The sequence below is a fragment of the Triplophysa dalaica genome, chromosome 6 (assembly GCF_015846415.1).
Source record: "Triplophysa dalaica isolate WHDGS20190420 chromosome 6, ASM1584641v1, whole genome shotgun sequence".
Classification (NCBI taxonomy): domain Eukaryota; kingdom Metazoa; phylum Chordata; class Actinopteri; order Cypriniformes; family Nemacheilidae; genus Triplophysa; species Triplophysa dalaica.
Window position 1 is genome coordinate 962,127 of NC_079547.1, and position 14,344 is coordinate 976,470.

The window sequence follows — 14,344 nt, forward strand, 5'->3', positions numbered from 1 at the left end:
GATTTTTCATAGTCAGGTGAGAGCCATTTTCAGGATTGTCACATGCATAACGCTTCATATTCCTCATAAATGAACACATGAAAATGAATATAAAATAACTATTTGATGTTCTATAAAGAGGCATCACTTCTCCATTCATTTGGTATTATTGCTTCAGGATTGTGCATTTTATTTGACAGAAATCCTACGAAGTATATCGTCTCCCAAAACCGCGTCCTAAACGCGCATGTTTATTTACCTTTTTTAAAAATAAGATTTTTTTCATAGACTGACATTTTTTTATTTTTAGACTCTATCAACAAGGGTTCAGTAAAATATAAACAGATGCTTCAATATAATCATAAAAAATACATTCTCTGAGCATTTTTATGTCACGTTCATAACGCAGGAATTGCCCATAAATAAAATATAACCTCTTATTAGATAACTGACCTGAAGCCCATTGGTCATGTGTTACACAAAAAAAGGAATGGATAAATATTATATTACAGTTTGGGGGGTTTCTTTTGACAAATCCCATAATGTCATATATCTGTCTCTCTCTCAGATCAGATCATGCTTGTATGTAATGAAATGGCAGGTTTAATAAGAAAGCATGTGATGGATAGCTCTAATGTTGTGAATATTACACGTCTCCCTCAATGATGCGCTGGTTATTGCCCTGCTGATATTTTGTAAATAGTTGATAAAATGTCTTTTCATTTAAATAAGAAATACAGAGAACACAAGGTTTGATTGTCAGCAGGATTGGTAATGTTTGGACCGCACGTCTCATGCTTTGCTCAATCGAGTGAATGTGAAGTGGGCCGTCCAATTTCATTTTTGTAAATGATACAGTTGTATACCTTTCCCAGGATGCATTGCACCGTCAGGGTCTGATAGCATTGTTTATCTGACACACACAGCTTTCCTGAATGACAATGAATTTCCTCTCTAGTTTGGTTTTTAGATCAAATAACCAACATCCCTTTAGAATTAATAAAAAACAATCGATTGTTAATTCTGTTTTCTGATACACATATAGTTTTGTGTATATATATGTAAATAGTGTATATACATTTTATAGTGTATATGTATTTATTGATCTTTAATTTATTAATAGAAAAAAAAAAATCTGTCTCTCCTGTTCATCAGATTTTGAAAATAAAGTTTGAGGTTTCTGGTCACACAACCATACACAGTACACATAGCAACATGAGGTTAAATGCACAGTTTGTGATTTAAAATTTGAGACTTTAAAAAATATAGTTTAAGAATAAGTTTAAGATGTCTGGAGAATGTATAATATGACAGAACAAGGAGATATATCATCTCTCCAGGGCAGGCCTCCATTTAAATCAGAATTTAATCTCATCACTGTGTTGTTAAATCACATTACGGTCAGTTATTCTGTCTGATATATAAAAATGAGACTCATTCAGTCTCCTGTAAACACATTAATATCAGCAGTATGTTTTATCACGGGATGGATTTGTGTTGTCGCAGATCAGAACACACATTACCCACAATCCTCGTGTGACACACTGACCCCGATGTTGAAAATATATCTCACAGTGATGATTATATTTCCTTTATTCTCTCTCTCTCTCTCTCTCTCTCTCTCTCTCTCTCTCTCTCTCTCTCTCTCTCTCTCTCTCTCGCTCTCTCTCTCTCTCAGACAAACATTGGTTCTATACTTGCGGCTGTGAACCCGTATAAACCAATCACAGGCCTGTATGAGATCTCTGCCGTGGAGCTGTACAGTCAGCATCATCTGGGTGAACTGCCGCCACATATCTTCGCTGTAGCAAATGAATGTTATCGCTGCTTATGGAAGAGACACGACAGCCAATGTGTGCTCATCAGGTATGATCAAACCCCTCCCCTGACACTAAGCCCCGCCCTCATGCACAAGCTTTACAGAACGTACTGTGAGATGAGATTTCAGTGCAGTTACTAGAAGTAAGTCGCAGAGAAAGATGACGCAATAATATTCTCATTAAAAATTCATTTCCATTCGTAAATGTGTCAAAATAAGGAGGTAAAAACTATCACAACTTCCAGTTCACGGGAGTGGATACACTTTAAAGTGTATTTACCAGAGTTTAAAACACAGTGTACGTATTTCTCAGATTTAGTTTTTAAGATTTTTACTTGATACATTCTCAATTGTAAGCTTTCAATAAAGATTTATCATTTGATATGTCAGCTATGACTTTGTACGACATGAAGTAATTTTTACTATTCATTTTTAATTTCAAGAGATACCATAATAAAAATGTTAATATAATAAATATTTCAGAAACCTGCTCAGCTTTTGTCAGGGTTATGGTTCTGTTTGGAAAAATAAATTTCACTTTCTACATCATTGTTTTGTGATTAAGCAGCGATGCCTGATCGATGATTTATCGAGTGATAACTGAAAGAGATGTTAGATGTTATCTCTCATAATCTGATTTGTGTTAAACCTTAATGCTGACTTTAAGTGCTTGTGGTTCAGACTTTCTGCCACAAACTGCGATCAGCTTTCACATCAACACAAATTCAATTCAGACACACAGTTTAAATAGCACAAATGTCAGCTGAAGGTCATTTACACATGTGTGGTTGTGTGTGTGTTACAGCGGTGAAAGTGGAGCTGGGAAAACAGAAAGCACCAAACTATTGTTACAGTTCCTGTCTGTCATGAGTCAGAACTCGGCCGGGACGCCACCGACAGAGAAGAGCACACGCGTGGAGCAGGCCATCGTACAGAGCAGGTGTTGATCATTGACATTCCTCTTAAAAATTCCTTCAATTCCTCGAAATGTATTGTGATGTGCTGTACAGAAATCTGGAGTCTGAGTTCTTATGAAGTTGTGGTGTGAATAAAAAAGGGTCTGAGATCACTTGAGTGCTCATGAGGACCAAAATAAGAACTGAGTTATACTGTGAACACCAAAAGGATTTCATCTAGTTCTCTTTCTGGTTCACTTTAAGTGACCTGGGTTTGGTTCTTTTAAAACAAAATAGATGTGAAAACACCCTTGAACACATAAGCTTGACCTTTACTCTTTTCTCTCTGTTTTGTAGCCCCATCATGGAGGCATTTGGAAACGCCAAAACCGTCTATAACAACAACTCCAGTCGCTTTGGGAAATTTATTCAACTTCACTTTTCTCAGAGCGGAAACCTTCAGGGCGGATGCATCGTCGACTGTATCCTTTCCACCGTAACCACACATTCAGACAACGCATGTTTTCTTTATACTGGGATTTTGTTGTGCTCTTATAGAATGTAGTCATGTTCATGATCACAAACACAAATGTTTTTATCCAGAAAAACCACCCATTCATTACTTTGTGTTGGCGTCGATGTCGACCCATGATTCTGTTATACACAGTAAACAATTCACTTGTGTTATTATATTGGATACTTTTATACAAATATAATATCCATCATATGTCTATATTTCCTTCATTTTTCCTATCCAGATTTGCTTGAAAAGGTAAGCCTGCAGCCTACCGTGTGAAATCATGACTTATACGACAACTCATAGCACAGTACAGGACGTCGTCTTTACACATGTTTGAGCTTTTGTCTCTGTTATATCGCGTAGAAAGAGACAGAGATTCTCGCCCACTCAGCATGTGGGATCTGATGTGTGTTTCAGAATCGAGTGGTCAGACAGAACCCGGGAGAGAGAAACTATCACATCTTTTACGCTTTGCTGGACGGTGCAAATAAAAGCCAGAAGGGTGAACAAATGCACAGCATTCATAAACAATGAGACGCCTAGACGTTAAATTATGATTGAAATATTTGACCTGTCTGTGTGTTTTAGAGACATATTTACTGGAAGATTCCCCTGAATGCTTTCATTACCTGAGTCAGTCTGGATGTGTGAAGGATCGGAGTCTCGACAACAAACAGCTTTACAATGACGTCATGGTACCATAATCAATAATAAACCTAAAGATTGAATAAATGATGAGGGTATGTATGATAATAAACATTACTCTCTCTTTCTCTATCCCTCATCTCGCTCTCTCTCTCTCTCTCTCTCTCTCTCTCTCTGTCTCTTTGCAGGAGGCTTTGAAGGTGATGGAGTTTTCAGAGGAGGAGATCAGAGACATGTTTAAACTCTTGTCTGGAGTTCTTCAGCTTGGTGATGTTGAGTTCATGACAGCAGGTGGCGCTCAGATCACAACTAAACAGGGTGAGAATTTTGATTCTTTTCTCGGTGCAACATGGACGTTTTCATTCAAGCGTGTGTCAGTGTTTTTCCTTCTCTCCGTCTTTCCCTCAGTTCTGAGTAATGTGAGCGATCTTCTGGGTCTGGACTGTTTCCAGCTGTCTGAGGTTCTGACGCAGCGTTCAATGATCCTCAGAGGAGAGGAGATCTGCTCACCGCTCACTGTCGAACAGGTGAGATCACTTTAACTAGTTTAGTTTGATCCACCTTCACATCATTCTTCTTCCCATCAATTCTCGATTCTGATTGGCAGGCTATAGATTCCAGGGATTCGGTTGCCATGGCGCTGTACTCCCAGTGCTTCTCGTGGATCATCATGAGAATTAATCAGAAGATAAAAGGCAAAGACAATTTTAAATCCATCGGGATTCTCGACATCTTCGGCTTCGAAAACTTTGAGGTGTGATGTCACATTCAGACACATAAGACACGTGCACGCTCACATGTTTATGGAGATATAACTCACGTTTGTGTGCTTTCTGAAGGTGAACCGCTTCGAACAGTTTAACATTAATTATGCTAATGAGAAACTTCAAGAATATTTCAACAAACACATCTTCTCTCTGGAGCAACTGGAGTACAACCGGTAAACTTCAGCTCTGTTCTTACATATGTAACCCTTGAATATCAGTTTTTCTTCATTTGTGTGTTTTGTGAGAGGAGACTGTGTGATGGATTGTTTGTTTTCTCACAGAGAAGGGATTCATTGGGAAGCTATTGACTGGATGGATAATGCTGAATGTCTGGATCTGATAGAGAAGGTAAACACATCACCATCACCTTCAGGGGCTGCTCACATTTATTTAACCCGACTTTATTGGTTTGGATTGTTTTGTTTGGTTTTAGCGTAGCTGCTTCAAGACAAATTGAGGCCCAAAGCTCTTGTTTATTTATTTATTTTTTGCAGGAAATATTTTAAAAGGTTACAGAATAAAAGTAAATACATTTGTTTTTAGGCCTTAACCATATAAACAAAATACACAACAAAATTGATCAACTTCGTCAATATGAGAACTGCTGACTTAGTTTCGATGACGATTACTTGAAGTCCTAGTGAAATAAAAAATTCCAATGCCTATTTTTTTAGGTTTTTTTTAACCTAGCGTTTATTGTAAATAGTTGATCAATATGGGTCATTCTCTTTTCAAAATTTGTGTGTCATCATAATATGTAGTTCAAATCTGAAAATGCACTTCCTTCTTAAATGACGTATGTTAGACGGCTTGGGCGGAGCATCCGTTAGCTCCTCCCCTTCACCTGTCAGTCTGCTGCCAGTTGTATTTCAAAATGCAAAGGCTGTTTGTGTCCCTCCAATTAAATCGCAGAGAAAGACGAAAGCCACGCCTACTATTTTTCTCATTAGAAATTCCTTTTCATCCTGAAATGCTTCAAAATACGGAAGTAAAATTGATCGCAACTTCCGTTTCAACAGAGACTTTAAGAGTTGTGTCATTTTTTATAGTGCAAGTTTGACATCATATTCAAACAGAGATGGCGATGCAAAGTCAAAAGCTATGTTTTGCATCTTTAAACTAAATACATTTTCTCTGCTAAATGGAACTGAAATGTAGGCACTGTTTTATGAAGATGTCGCCCCCTAGAGGGCTGGAGCAAAACGCGCTCTAATATCACACATATATCTGAGGAACGTCTATATAATGTCTGCATTTACGTCGGCAAGATGTTTTTAATTGTTCAAATCCGCAACTGGTTTCTGAGACGTTTCGTATCAGATGTCATGTAAACATCTAGAAGATATCGTTAAAATGTTTAAAAGTAAAACGTATGTAAAACTGCCCTTTCTTAGATGTTTCTACACAGCAGATGTTTTCCAGATCTCCAGATCTTTAGCAGACATCTCACAGACTTATCTGGGTGTGATTTGCAGCTATGAATCTTCGCCACATATTCATACATTCAAAACACAGTTTGATTTTTACAATTGCATGTTTTCTCGGCTTTATATGGACTAACGTGTTCACGTGTTTGTTCAGAAACTGGGTATGTTAGCTCTTATCAATGAAGAAAGCAGATTTCCCAAAGGCACTGACTTCACCCTGCAGGAGAAACTACACAGCAGACACTCCGTGAGTTTGATCTGCGTCATCTATGAACATAACATGACAGAAATACTCTGACAGAGTTTAGTCATGGGAGTTTGTTTTTCCACAGACGAATCCTTACTATGTGAAACCCAGACTGGCAGATCATCAGTTTGGCATTAAACACTACGCTGGAGAGGTACGTCTTAAACGGTGTGTGTATAATGGTGTTTGATTGTTGCTTTATGTTCCTCTGTGTGTCTCTGTAGGTCTTGTATGACGTGAGGGGTATTTTAGAGAAGAACAGAGACACATTTCGAGATGATATCCTGAACATGCTGAAGGACAGTCGGTAAGATGCACAAAACAAAACACTTTCACAGACATTGTAAAGCAGTCGTACCCATTCCGTGTGTGTTATTCTGTGTGTGTTTGTGTGTGTAGACTGGATTTCATCTATGATCTGTTTGAGCAAGTGAACAGCAGGAACAGCGAGGAAACTCTGAAGATGGGCACGGCAAGAAAAAAGCCCACCGTCAGCTCTCAGTTCAGAGTGAGTTTAAGAGAATACATTTATAACACAACTGTAATATTCTACATGGGGCCGTACCGTTTCTTTAAGAGTCCTCTCTCATATGATTGGTTGTGTCACTTGTCACTCAGGACTCTCTTCATTCTCTAATGGCCACTCTCAGCATGTCCAACCCCTTCTTTGTGCGATGCATCAAACCCAACACGGAGAAGGTGAGAGCCGCCACATCAGCCAATCAGAATGCAGAATGTCATTTCATTCTGATTTATATTCAGTTTCACATTTTTGAGAAAACAGCAAAAAACTAAATGTTGTGAAATTTTGTGTATAACAATCTATTCATAAAATTAGAATAAAAAGAAATCAGAAAAAATGTGTAAAGAAAATCAATCTACTCAAAAAAATGAAATTAAAAGAAATCAGAAAAATTGTGTGAAGAAAATCAAGTTGTCTAGTCAAAGAGTTTGCAATAATGACGGGAATTAAGAAAATTTGTTGAACTGTCACTCAAAGCGAGTTTAATAATAAATCATGATTCTCTCAGACATTATTTTCTTATTATAATAATTTTACTTGTGCTTTTATTCTCTACTACAGACCCCGAACAAGTTTGATCCAGATGTGGTTTTGAATCAGTTGCGTTATTCTGGTATGTTGGAGACGGTGAAGATCCGCAGAGCTGGGTTTCCCGTACGCCGCACCTTTAAAGATTTCGTCAGCAGGTGTGTGTGAAAACCTTTCTCAGGTGATGTGTGTTCTTTCAGACCCTGTGGTTTATACTAATGTCTGTGTGCTTCAGGTATAAGATTATTCTAAAAAAGAAGGAAAAGGCCGTCATGTCCTCCAATGGAGATGAGAAGAAGAACAGCACAGATCTGCTGATGATTTATGACCGGACTAAGAAGGATTGGCAGCTCGGGAAGAGCAAAGTGAGTCACTTATCAACTCTCATTTCATCCTCTCTCGTGTGTCTGTGTGTATTCGATGGCACTGACCTGTAATAACCTTTGACCTGCAGGTGTTCCTGAAGGAACCTTTAGAACAGAAGCTGGAGAAGCAGAGAGATGAAGTGAGGAGTAAAGCTGGACTGATCATACGAGCCTATATTCTCAGATACATCGCAAGGTGTGTGTATGCGTACCCTACCCTATGGTATGGGGTCAAAATGTCCCCACAAAGAAAGCAATATCCAAAATCCTTGTCCTTGTGGGGACATTTTCTTGGCCCCTGAAAACAAGCTGATAAATCATCAATATTTCACTTTTTTGAAAATCTAAAAGAGCAGAAAGTGTTGTGTGATTGTGAGGTTTAGGGGTGTGGAATACGATATTCAGTTTGTACAGTATAAAAACCATTGTGTATATGGAATGTCCCCTTAAAACATGGAAACCCAACATCTGTGTGTGTGTGAACACTTTTAGTGTTTCTCAGGTTTACACCAACATGATGAAATATTTGCTTCAATTTTGAGAATAAAACGGGAATCATGAAATGTATTTGAACATATTTTTATATAAAAAAATCCAATATTTATATTATTTTATAATTCATATTTAATTTGTTTATCAAAGATTGCAGCACAGTTATGTTGTGAAGTATTAATATTCATTCATTTAAATAAATCTGTGCATTGTGTTCAAACATTTAAAAAACTAAAATAAGAACCGAAGAAGGTTTCATTCATTTATTAATAAATCATGGATTAAACGAATGCCACAGAAATGAAAGCAAACCTTTATCGCTCGTTTGTGTCTTGTGCTCCTTTTTCTCACTTCAGAAAGAACTATAGAAAGGTGCTGAACAGCATCGTGAAAATCCAGAAGAACTACCGCGCTCATCTCTATCGCCGACGGTTTCTACGGCAACGGTCAGCCACACTGGTACTCCAGAAACACAGACGAGGACAGGTTGCTCGAGGAGTCTGTTGCAAACTCAGAGAGGAGAAGAAGAAGAGAGAAGAGGAGGAGAGGAGAACTAAAGAGGAGGAGAAGACAGACGGAGATCAGGAGAAGAAAAATGAAGATGGAACGAAAGCAACGGCTGAGGTAAAGTTCACATCCTTAATAAAGAAAGATATCAATAAAAAAAAGAGGTTTTTAAAAGAAAGTTGTAATTACGTCGACAGTACCAATGAGTGTTTTTCCAACTTGACCGTGTAAAGATCTGTCTTCTCATTGTTAAAACTCTGTATCGCTCTCTGACAGGCTCCTTGTTCTTCTTCTGAAGAGAGTCGTCAGATGGAGGAGATCCTGCGTTTGGAGCGAGAGATCGAACGTCTGCAGAAGAAAAGAGAAGACGGCGTGTCCTTGCTGTGCGAGAGCTCCAAACAGGAGCTGCGCTTACGGCGTGATGCCGAGACATTACGTGAGAAGAAGAAGGCCTCCCGCGCCGCCACCGAATTTTATGACCTCTTAGACACAGGAGGCCCAGAGGTCATCCCCGGTTCTCCCAAACGCTCCGCCTCCAGACCCACAACCTCCACAGAGGAAGAGGTAGACGAGGGCTTCCACGCGGAGGAGGAGTGCATCGCTCTCCAGCGCTTTCCTCCACCTATAGAAGGTCCAGTAGATGAGGGGATTTTAGGCTCTCTGCCTCCTCCGCCTCCTGATTTTGCCGAGGGTACGGTGGCTCCGTCTGCTCCCAACGTGCCACCTGGAGCTCCGCCCCCGCCTCCACCCCCTCCACCGCCTCCACCTCCTCCACTCCCTGGAGAAAGTAAAAAGGATGCAGAAAAGACCGTAGAGTCAAAAACAGTGAAGGTGGATGATGATGAGAAGAAGGAGGGAGAGGATGTGGATCGCTCCAGCCGGGTTACAGCAGCCGAATCTCTACCGGACGCAGAGGAACCCATCTACAGCGTGCCGGGTGACGGGGAGTCAGACTACGAAGAGGATGAGCTGGAGGACGGACAGAGCAGCATCACAGCGACGGACGCAGAACATGCACGCAAATCCACCTGCACCAACGCGAGCCAAGAGTCTTACAACCGCAGCTCAGATTCTGTGAGATTTCATTATTACATCAGCACATCAGCTCGTATATATACAGTAAATTTGGTTGTTATTGATGCAAAAATCGTGTGTGTGTCAGTACGCTGAGAGCGATGAAGATCATGATGGAGGTGTGGACACAGATGAAGAGGTGTCCAATGGTAAAGTCAACATCTTGAACGGGAACGGACCCCCGTATTTCCACAGCTACCTCTACATGAAGGGTAAGGAAACAAACATACGGCACACTCACGACTATCCAGAAATCTTTCACATGTATGAATATTGTTGTGATGTGTGCAGGAGGTCTGATGATCCCGTGGCGCAGGCGTTGGTGTGTTCTTAAAGACGACACATTCATGTGGTTTCGCTCCAAGCAGGAGTCGCTGAAGTCAGGCTGGCTGTATAAGAAGGGCGGAGGTTTGTCCACACTGTCCCGCAGAAACTGGAAAATGCGCTGGTTTGTCCTGCGTGACACCAAACTCATGTATTATGAGAACGACAGCGAAGAGAGACTGAAGGGAACCATCGATATCCGCTTGGCCAAGTATGAATTCAGCTTACCTCAAAATACGTAAAAGAAAGACAAATGAGAGTGAAATAATCTGGATTTGAGTACATTTGATGAGAAATGTTTCAATTGATATTGAGGTCTTCAATCATGAGCTCAGTTTGACACATTGTTGACATCTCTTCTCAAACTCTAATGACTGACACATTTCAGACATTTCTGACTCTTTCCAGCCCGGCTAAACATTCCCGTCGACTCTTAACAGTTTACAGTAGTTATTCTCTCTATAGTTGCAGCAGTGCTGTTTAAAGATGCCTGAGGAGAACTGGCCCTCCCGGCTGAGTCTGGTCTGCCCAAGGTTTTCTTCTCCACTTTTACATGCCTATACATCTATCAATAGTGGAGTTTTGGTTCCTTGCCGCTGACTTACTCTCTGGGAAACTTCTGATTTAGTTTAATCCATAAACAACATACATGCACGTTTAAATAGGTGAACTTTCACAAAAAAATTGTGAAAATTACAGTGATTTTGTCAGTTAAAATAAATGTAATCAAATTTACTGTAGGTACCTGTGCGTTAAAGCGTTTTAGTGCACACCGACCTTCCAGCTAATCGGAATCGGGTATTCAAAAAGGACCATGGTATATCTTTAATTGTCCCTTTTTTAATGATGTATGTGAAGCTGCTGTGCAACAATGAAAATGGTGAAAACAAGCCTTATATAACTTAAGTGAATTGAATCTTTTTCTCAGGAGAGATGTCTAACTCATCTATGAGGTGGAGTCACAGGAAGTATAAAGAATGAGTCTATCGTCTATCTGTATTTTCAGGGAGATTGTTGATAATCATGAGAAGGAGAACGCTCTGAATATTGTGACAGATGAAAGAACGTACCAGGTGTTCGCTGAGTCACCGGAGGATGCCAGGTATGACATCATCAACTCTGTTGAGAATCACATCTGATATCTCATCCCGTCACTAAACTACTTTCTCTCTCTCTCTCTCTCTCTCTCTCTCTCTCTCTCTCTCGCTCATCCAGCGGTTGGTTTAACATGTTGAGTCGGGTGGCCACCGCCACACCAGAGCAGCTGATGGAGATGTCTCATGAACAGGCTAACCCGAAGAACGCAGTGGTCAGTGTTCTTACACATCTCACATCTGGCTGAATGTATAAAGTGTGAGAACTCTAAATCTAGTTATTGTTCTCTCACTCTCTCTCTCTCTCTCTCAGGGCACGCTCGATGTTGGATTGATTGACTCAGTGTGTGCTTCAGATAATCCTGACAGGTGAGATTGAGTTTCCATTAAAGAACAATTTTAATTGAATGTTTTATGTTTGGTGTAAACGCATCTCTTGTCTCCATTAGGCCCAATTCATTTGTGATCATCACAGCCAATCGTGTGATTCACTGTAACTCGGATCTGCCGGAGGAGATGCATCACTGGATCAGTCTCTTACAGAAACCTAAAGGAGACACAAAGACGGATGGACAGGAGTTTCTGCTCAGAGGTCTGAGGACTTTCTTTATGCAGATCATTTATACAGATGATTTCATGTTTGATGTGTGAATGGAAGTCTCAACCATGTTGAGCTACAGAAAAACTGTCTAAGGAGAACAGAAAGTGAATCTTGTGGAGATTTAGATGATAGTTATTTTGATCAACATCAAGCTTCAGGTTGAAATTTATATGAACAGCAGCTTCAGCTTTATACCGACTTTGCATTGCATTCATGTGCTTAAAAGACGTTTATATGGAAATGTAAAAATGCTGTAAGGTTTGTGTCAGGCATAAGAGATAAAATATAGAGTTTGTAGTAGTGGTGGGCATAGATTAATTTTTTTAATCTAGATTAATCTAGATTAATTCCAAGATTAATCTAGATTAATCTAGATTAAAATGGCTCATTTGAATTCTGCCGAAGGCATTCAGAATATGTGTGCTACCCAAATAATGACTAAAAGTAAGTCTTTGAGAACGGGTTTCTCAAGCCAGGTGGCGCATTAGACCAGGGGCTCATCTCCTGTTTCCAAAATGCATCACAAACTGCTTGAGAAAGCTGTTCTACTATGATAATTGGTGATGAAAATTAAATTATGTTCAATAAGATGAACTTGTGTTTACTTCCGCATTAGCTAAAGGGATGATTTCCGTTTAGGTGGTACTTGAGACTGGAAGAGCTCCTACAGTACATTTACATTTAGTCATTTAGCAGACGCTTTTATCCAAAGCGACTTACAAAGAGTGAGGGAGCAACAAGCGATATGTCATACAGGAGCCATAATACATTAGATCTCAATACAAAGTTACTGGTTTCAACTAAAGCTAGACCACTACCTGTTGAGAGAAAGTGTTTTTTTTAAACCAATTCCGCATTGCACAATGTGCAAACAACCTTAGTCTTGTCGATGTTTCTATTGGGAAGCTTCTTAAAAATTAATATTCCCTGAAGCAAACCCGGCGGCTTCATAGCATGTTAGAACGTCACGTTTGATGCGGTAATTTCACAGTAACGTTATGTTGTGTTCAGACCAAACGCGAATGGCGTGTCAAGCGCGAGTGATTTATATGTTAATGAAAAGAGCCAATAGACCTACTTGCTGCGCGAATCGCGCGAATGAAGCCCTGCTTATGAGATGATGAGGCGGCTTCTGCTTCCGCGAATGACGCGAATCACGCGAGTTGAAAAATCTCGTTCTCGCCCCGTACAGTGCAGTTAAGCTGGTATACATCCGCGCTAAAATATCAAGGTGAAAGTCATCATAGCTTGCGTAGTATAGACCCAGCTCCCAACCCAACTTTGAGAATAGATTAACGGCGACATTTTTTTTAACGCGTTTAACGGCCCACCACTAGTGTGTAGAGTATAAAAATCATTATGTTTGTAATGAAAGTCCTCACAAATGTGACCCTGGGCGACAAAACCAGGCTTATGGGTCAATTTTTCGAAATAGAGATTTTTACATAATCTGACATCTGAATAATTCAACTTTCTATGGATGTATGGGTTGTTAGATTTAGACAATATTTGGCTGAGATACACCCGTTTAAAACTCAGGAATCTGAGAGTGCAGTAAAATCTAAATATTGAGAAAATTGCCTTTGAATCCATCCACTCACAGAAAAATAAAGATTTAATATATTTAAGGTCTTCATAGAACATGATCTTTACTTAATATCCTAATGATCTTTGGCATAAAAGAAAAATGGATAATTTTGACCCTTACAATGTTTTTTTGTCTTTTACTAAAAATGTTCCCGTGCAACTTAAAACCGGTTTTGTGATCCAAAGTCACTAATTTCCAAACGTGTGTTTTTCAGGTTGGCTTCATAAAGAGGTGAAGTCGGGGGCTAAGAGCTCGGCTCTCAAACTGAAGAAACGCTGGTTTGTCTTGACCAACAACTCTCTGGATTACTTCAAGTCTTCTGAACGCAGCGCATCAAAGATGGGCACTCTGGTTCTGAACAGCTTATGTTCTGTAGTCCAACCTGAAGAGAAGACATTTAAAGAGACGGGTGAGTGTGACCAGACATAACGCCAACAGATAACAACCAAGATAGTCGTTGGCTTACTGTCAACAGGGTTTTTGAGTTTTGATAAACTTGGCGTTGATTGTTGATAAAACCCAAAAAGACGCTGATGTGTGTTTCCACCGCAGGTTACTGGAACATCATCGTTCATGGGCGGAAACACTCGTATCATCTGTACACGAAGGCTCTGAATGAGGCGATGCGCTGGGTGTCTACCACACAGGGCGTCATCGACAACAAACCTCTCATTGAAACACCCACACAGCAGCTCATAAGAGACATTAAGGTAAAGATGCAGATTCTGGCTCAGAAAAGGTTTGATTTGGTTCTAGCGGTTCTTGATGTTTGTCACCCGTGCAGGAGAACAGCGTGAACTCTGAGGCCGTGGAACTGATGTACCGCAGAAACCCCATCCTGAGATATACCCAGCATCCCCTGCATGCACCTCTGCTGCCGCTGCCTTACGGAGAGATCAACGAACCCTGTGAGTCTCTTTGATCTTCTTTTGCACGATCTTAGCATCC

The 14,344-nt window shown here is 40.0% G+C and overlaps 1 protein-coding gene across 1 annotated transcript in view; it reads left to right on the top strand.

Annotated features, from left to right (window-relative positions):
• The window catches only part of myo10l1 (myosin X, like 1), a 45,596-nt gene that overhangs the window by 23,957 nt on the left and 7,295 nt on the right, over positions 1-14,344 (top strand). Inside the window, exons 4-33 of the mRNA XM_056750655.1 lie at positions 1,658-1,845; positions 2,604-2,738; positions 3,052-3,176; positions 3,453-3,466; positions 3,632-3,716; positions 3,803-3,909; positions 4,048-4,177; positions 4,268-4,386; positions 4,467-4,613; positions 4,699-4,799; positions 4,908-4,974; positions 6,208-6,300; positions 6,386-6,454; positions 6,525-6,607; positions 6,700-6,808; positions 6,919-6,999; positions 7,385-7,509; positions 7,587-7,716; positions 7,806-7,912; positions 8,565-8,832; positions 8,992-9,789; positions 9,878-10,001; positions 10,081-10,324; positions 11,120-11,215; positions 11,329-11,422; positions 11,521-11,576; positions 11,657-11,799; positions 13,611-13,805; positions 13,949-14,106; positions 14,181-14,304. Coding sequence (XP_056606633.1) covers positions 1,658-1,845; positions 2,604-2,738; positions 3,052-3,176; positions 3,453-3,466; positions 3,632-3,716; positions 3,803-3,909; positions 4,048-4,177; positions 4,268-4,386; positions 4,467-4,613; positions 4,699-4,799; positions 4,908-4,974; positions 6,208-6,300; positions 6,386-6,454; positions 6,525-6,607; positions 6,700-6,808; positions 6,919-6,999; positions 7,385-7,509; positions 7,587-7,716; positions 7,806-7,912; positions 8,565-8,832; positions 8,992-9,789; positions 9,878-10,001; positions 10,081-10,324; positions 11,120-11,215; positions 11,329-11,422; positions 11,521-11,576; positions 11,657-11,799; positions 13,611-13,805; positions 13,949-14,106; positions 14,181-14,304 — 4,315 coding nt within the window. The remainder of the gene's footprint in view (positions 1-1,657; positions 1,846-2,603; positions 2,739-3,051; positions 3,177-3,452; positions 3,467-3,631; positions 3,717-3,802; positions 3,910-4,047; positions 4,178-4,267; positions 4,387-4,466; positions 4,614-4,698; positions 4,800-4,907; positions 4,975-6,207; positions 6,301-6,385; positions 6,455-6,524; positions 6,608-6,699; positions 6,809-6,918; positions 7,000-7,384; positions 7,510-7,586; positions 7,717-7,805; positions 7,913-8,564; positions 8,833-8,991; positions 9,790-9,877; positions 10,002-10,080; positions 10,325-11,119; positions 11,216-11,328; positions 11,423-11,520; positions 11,577-11,656; positions 11,800-13,610; positions 13,806-13,948; positions 14,107-14,180; positions 14,305-14,344) is intronic.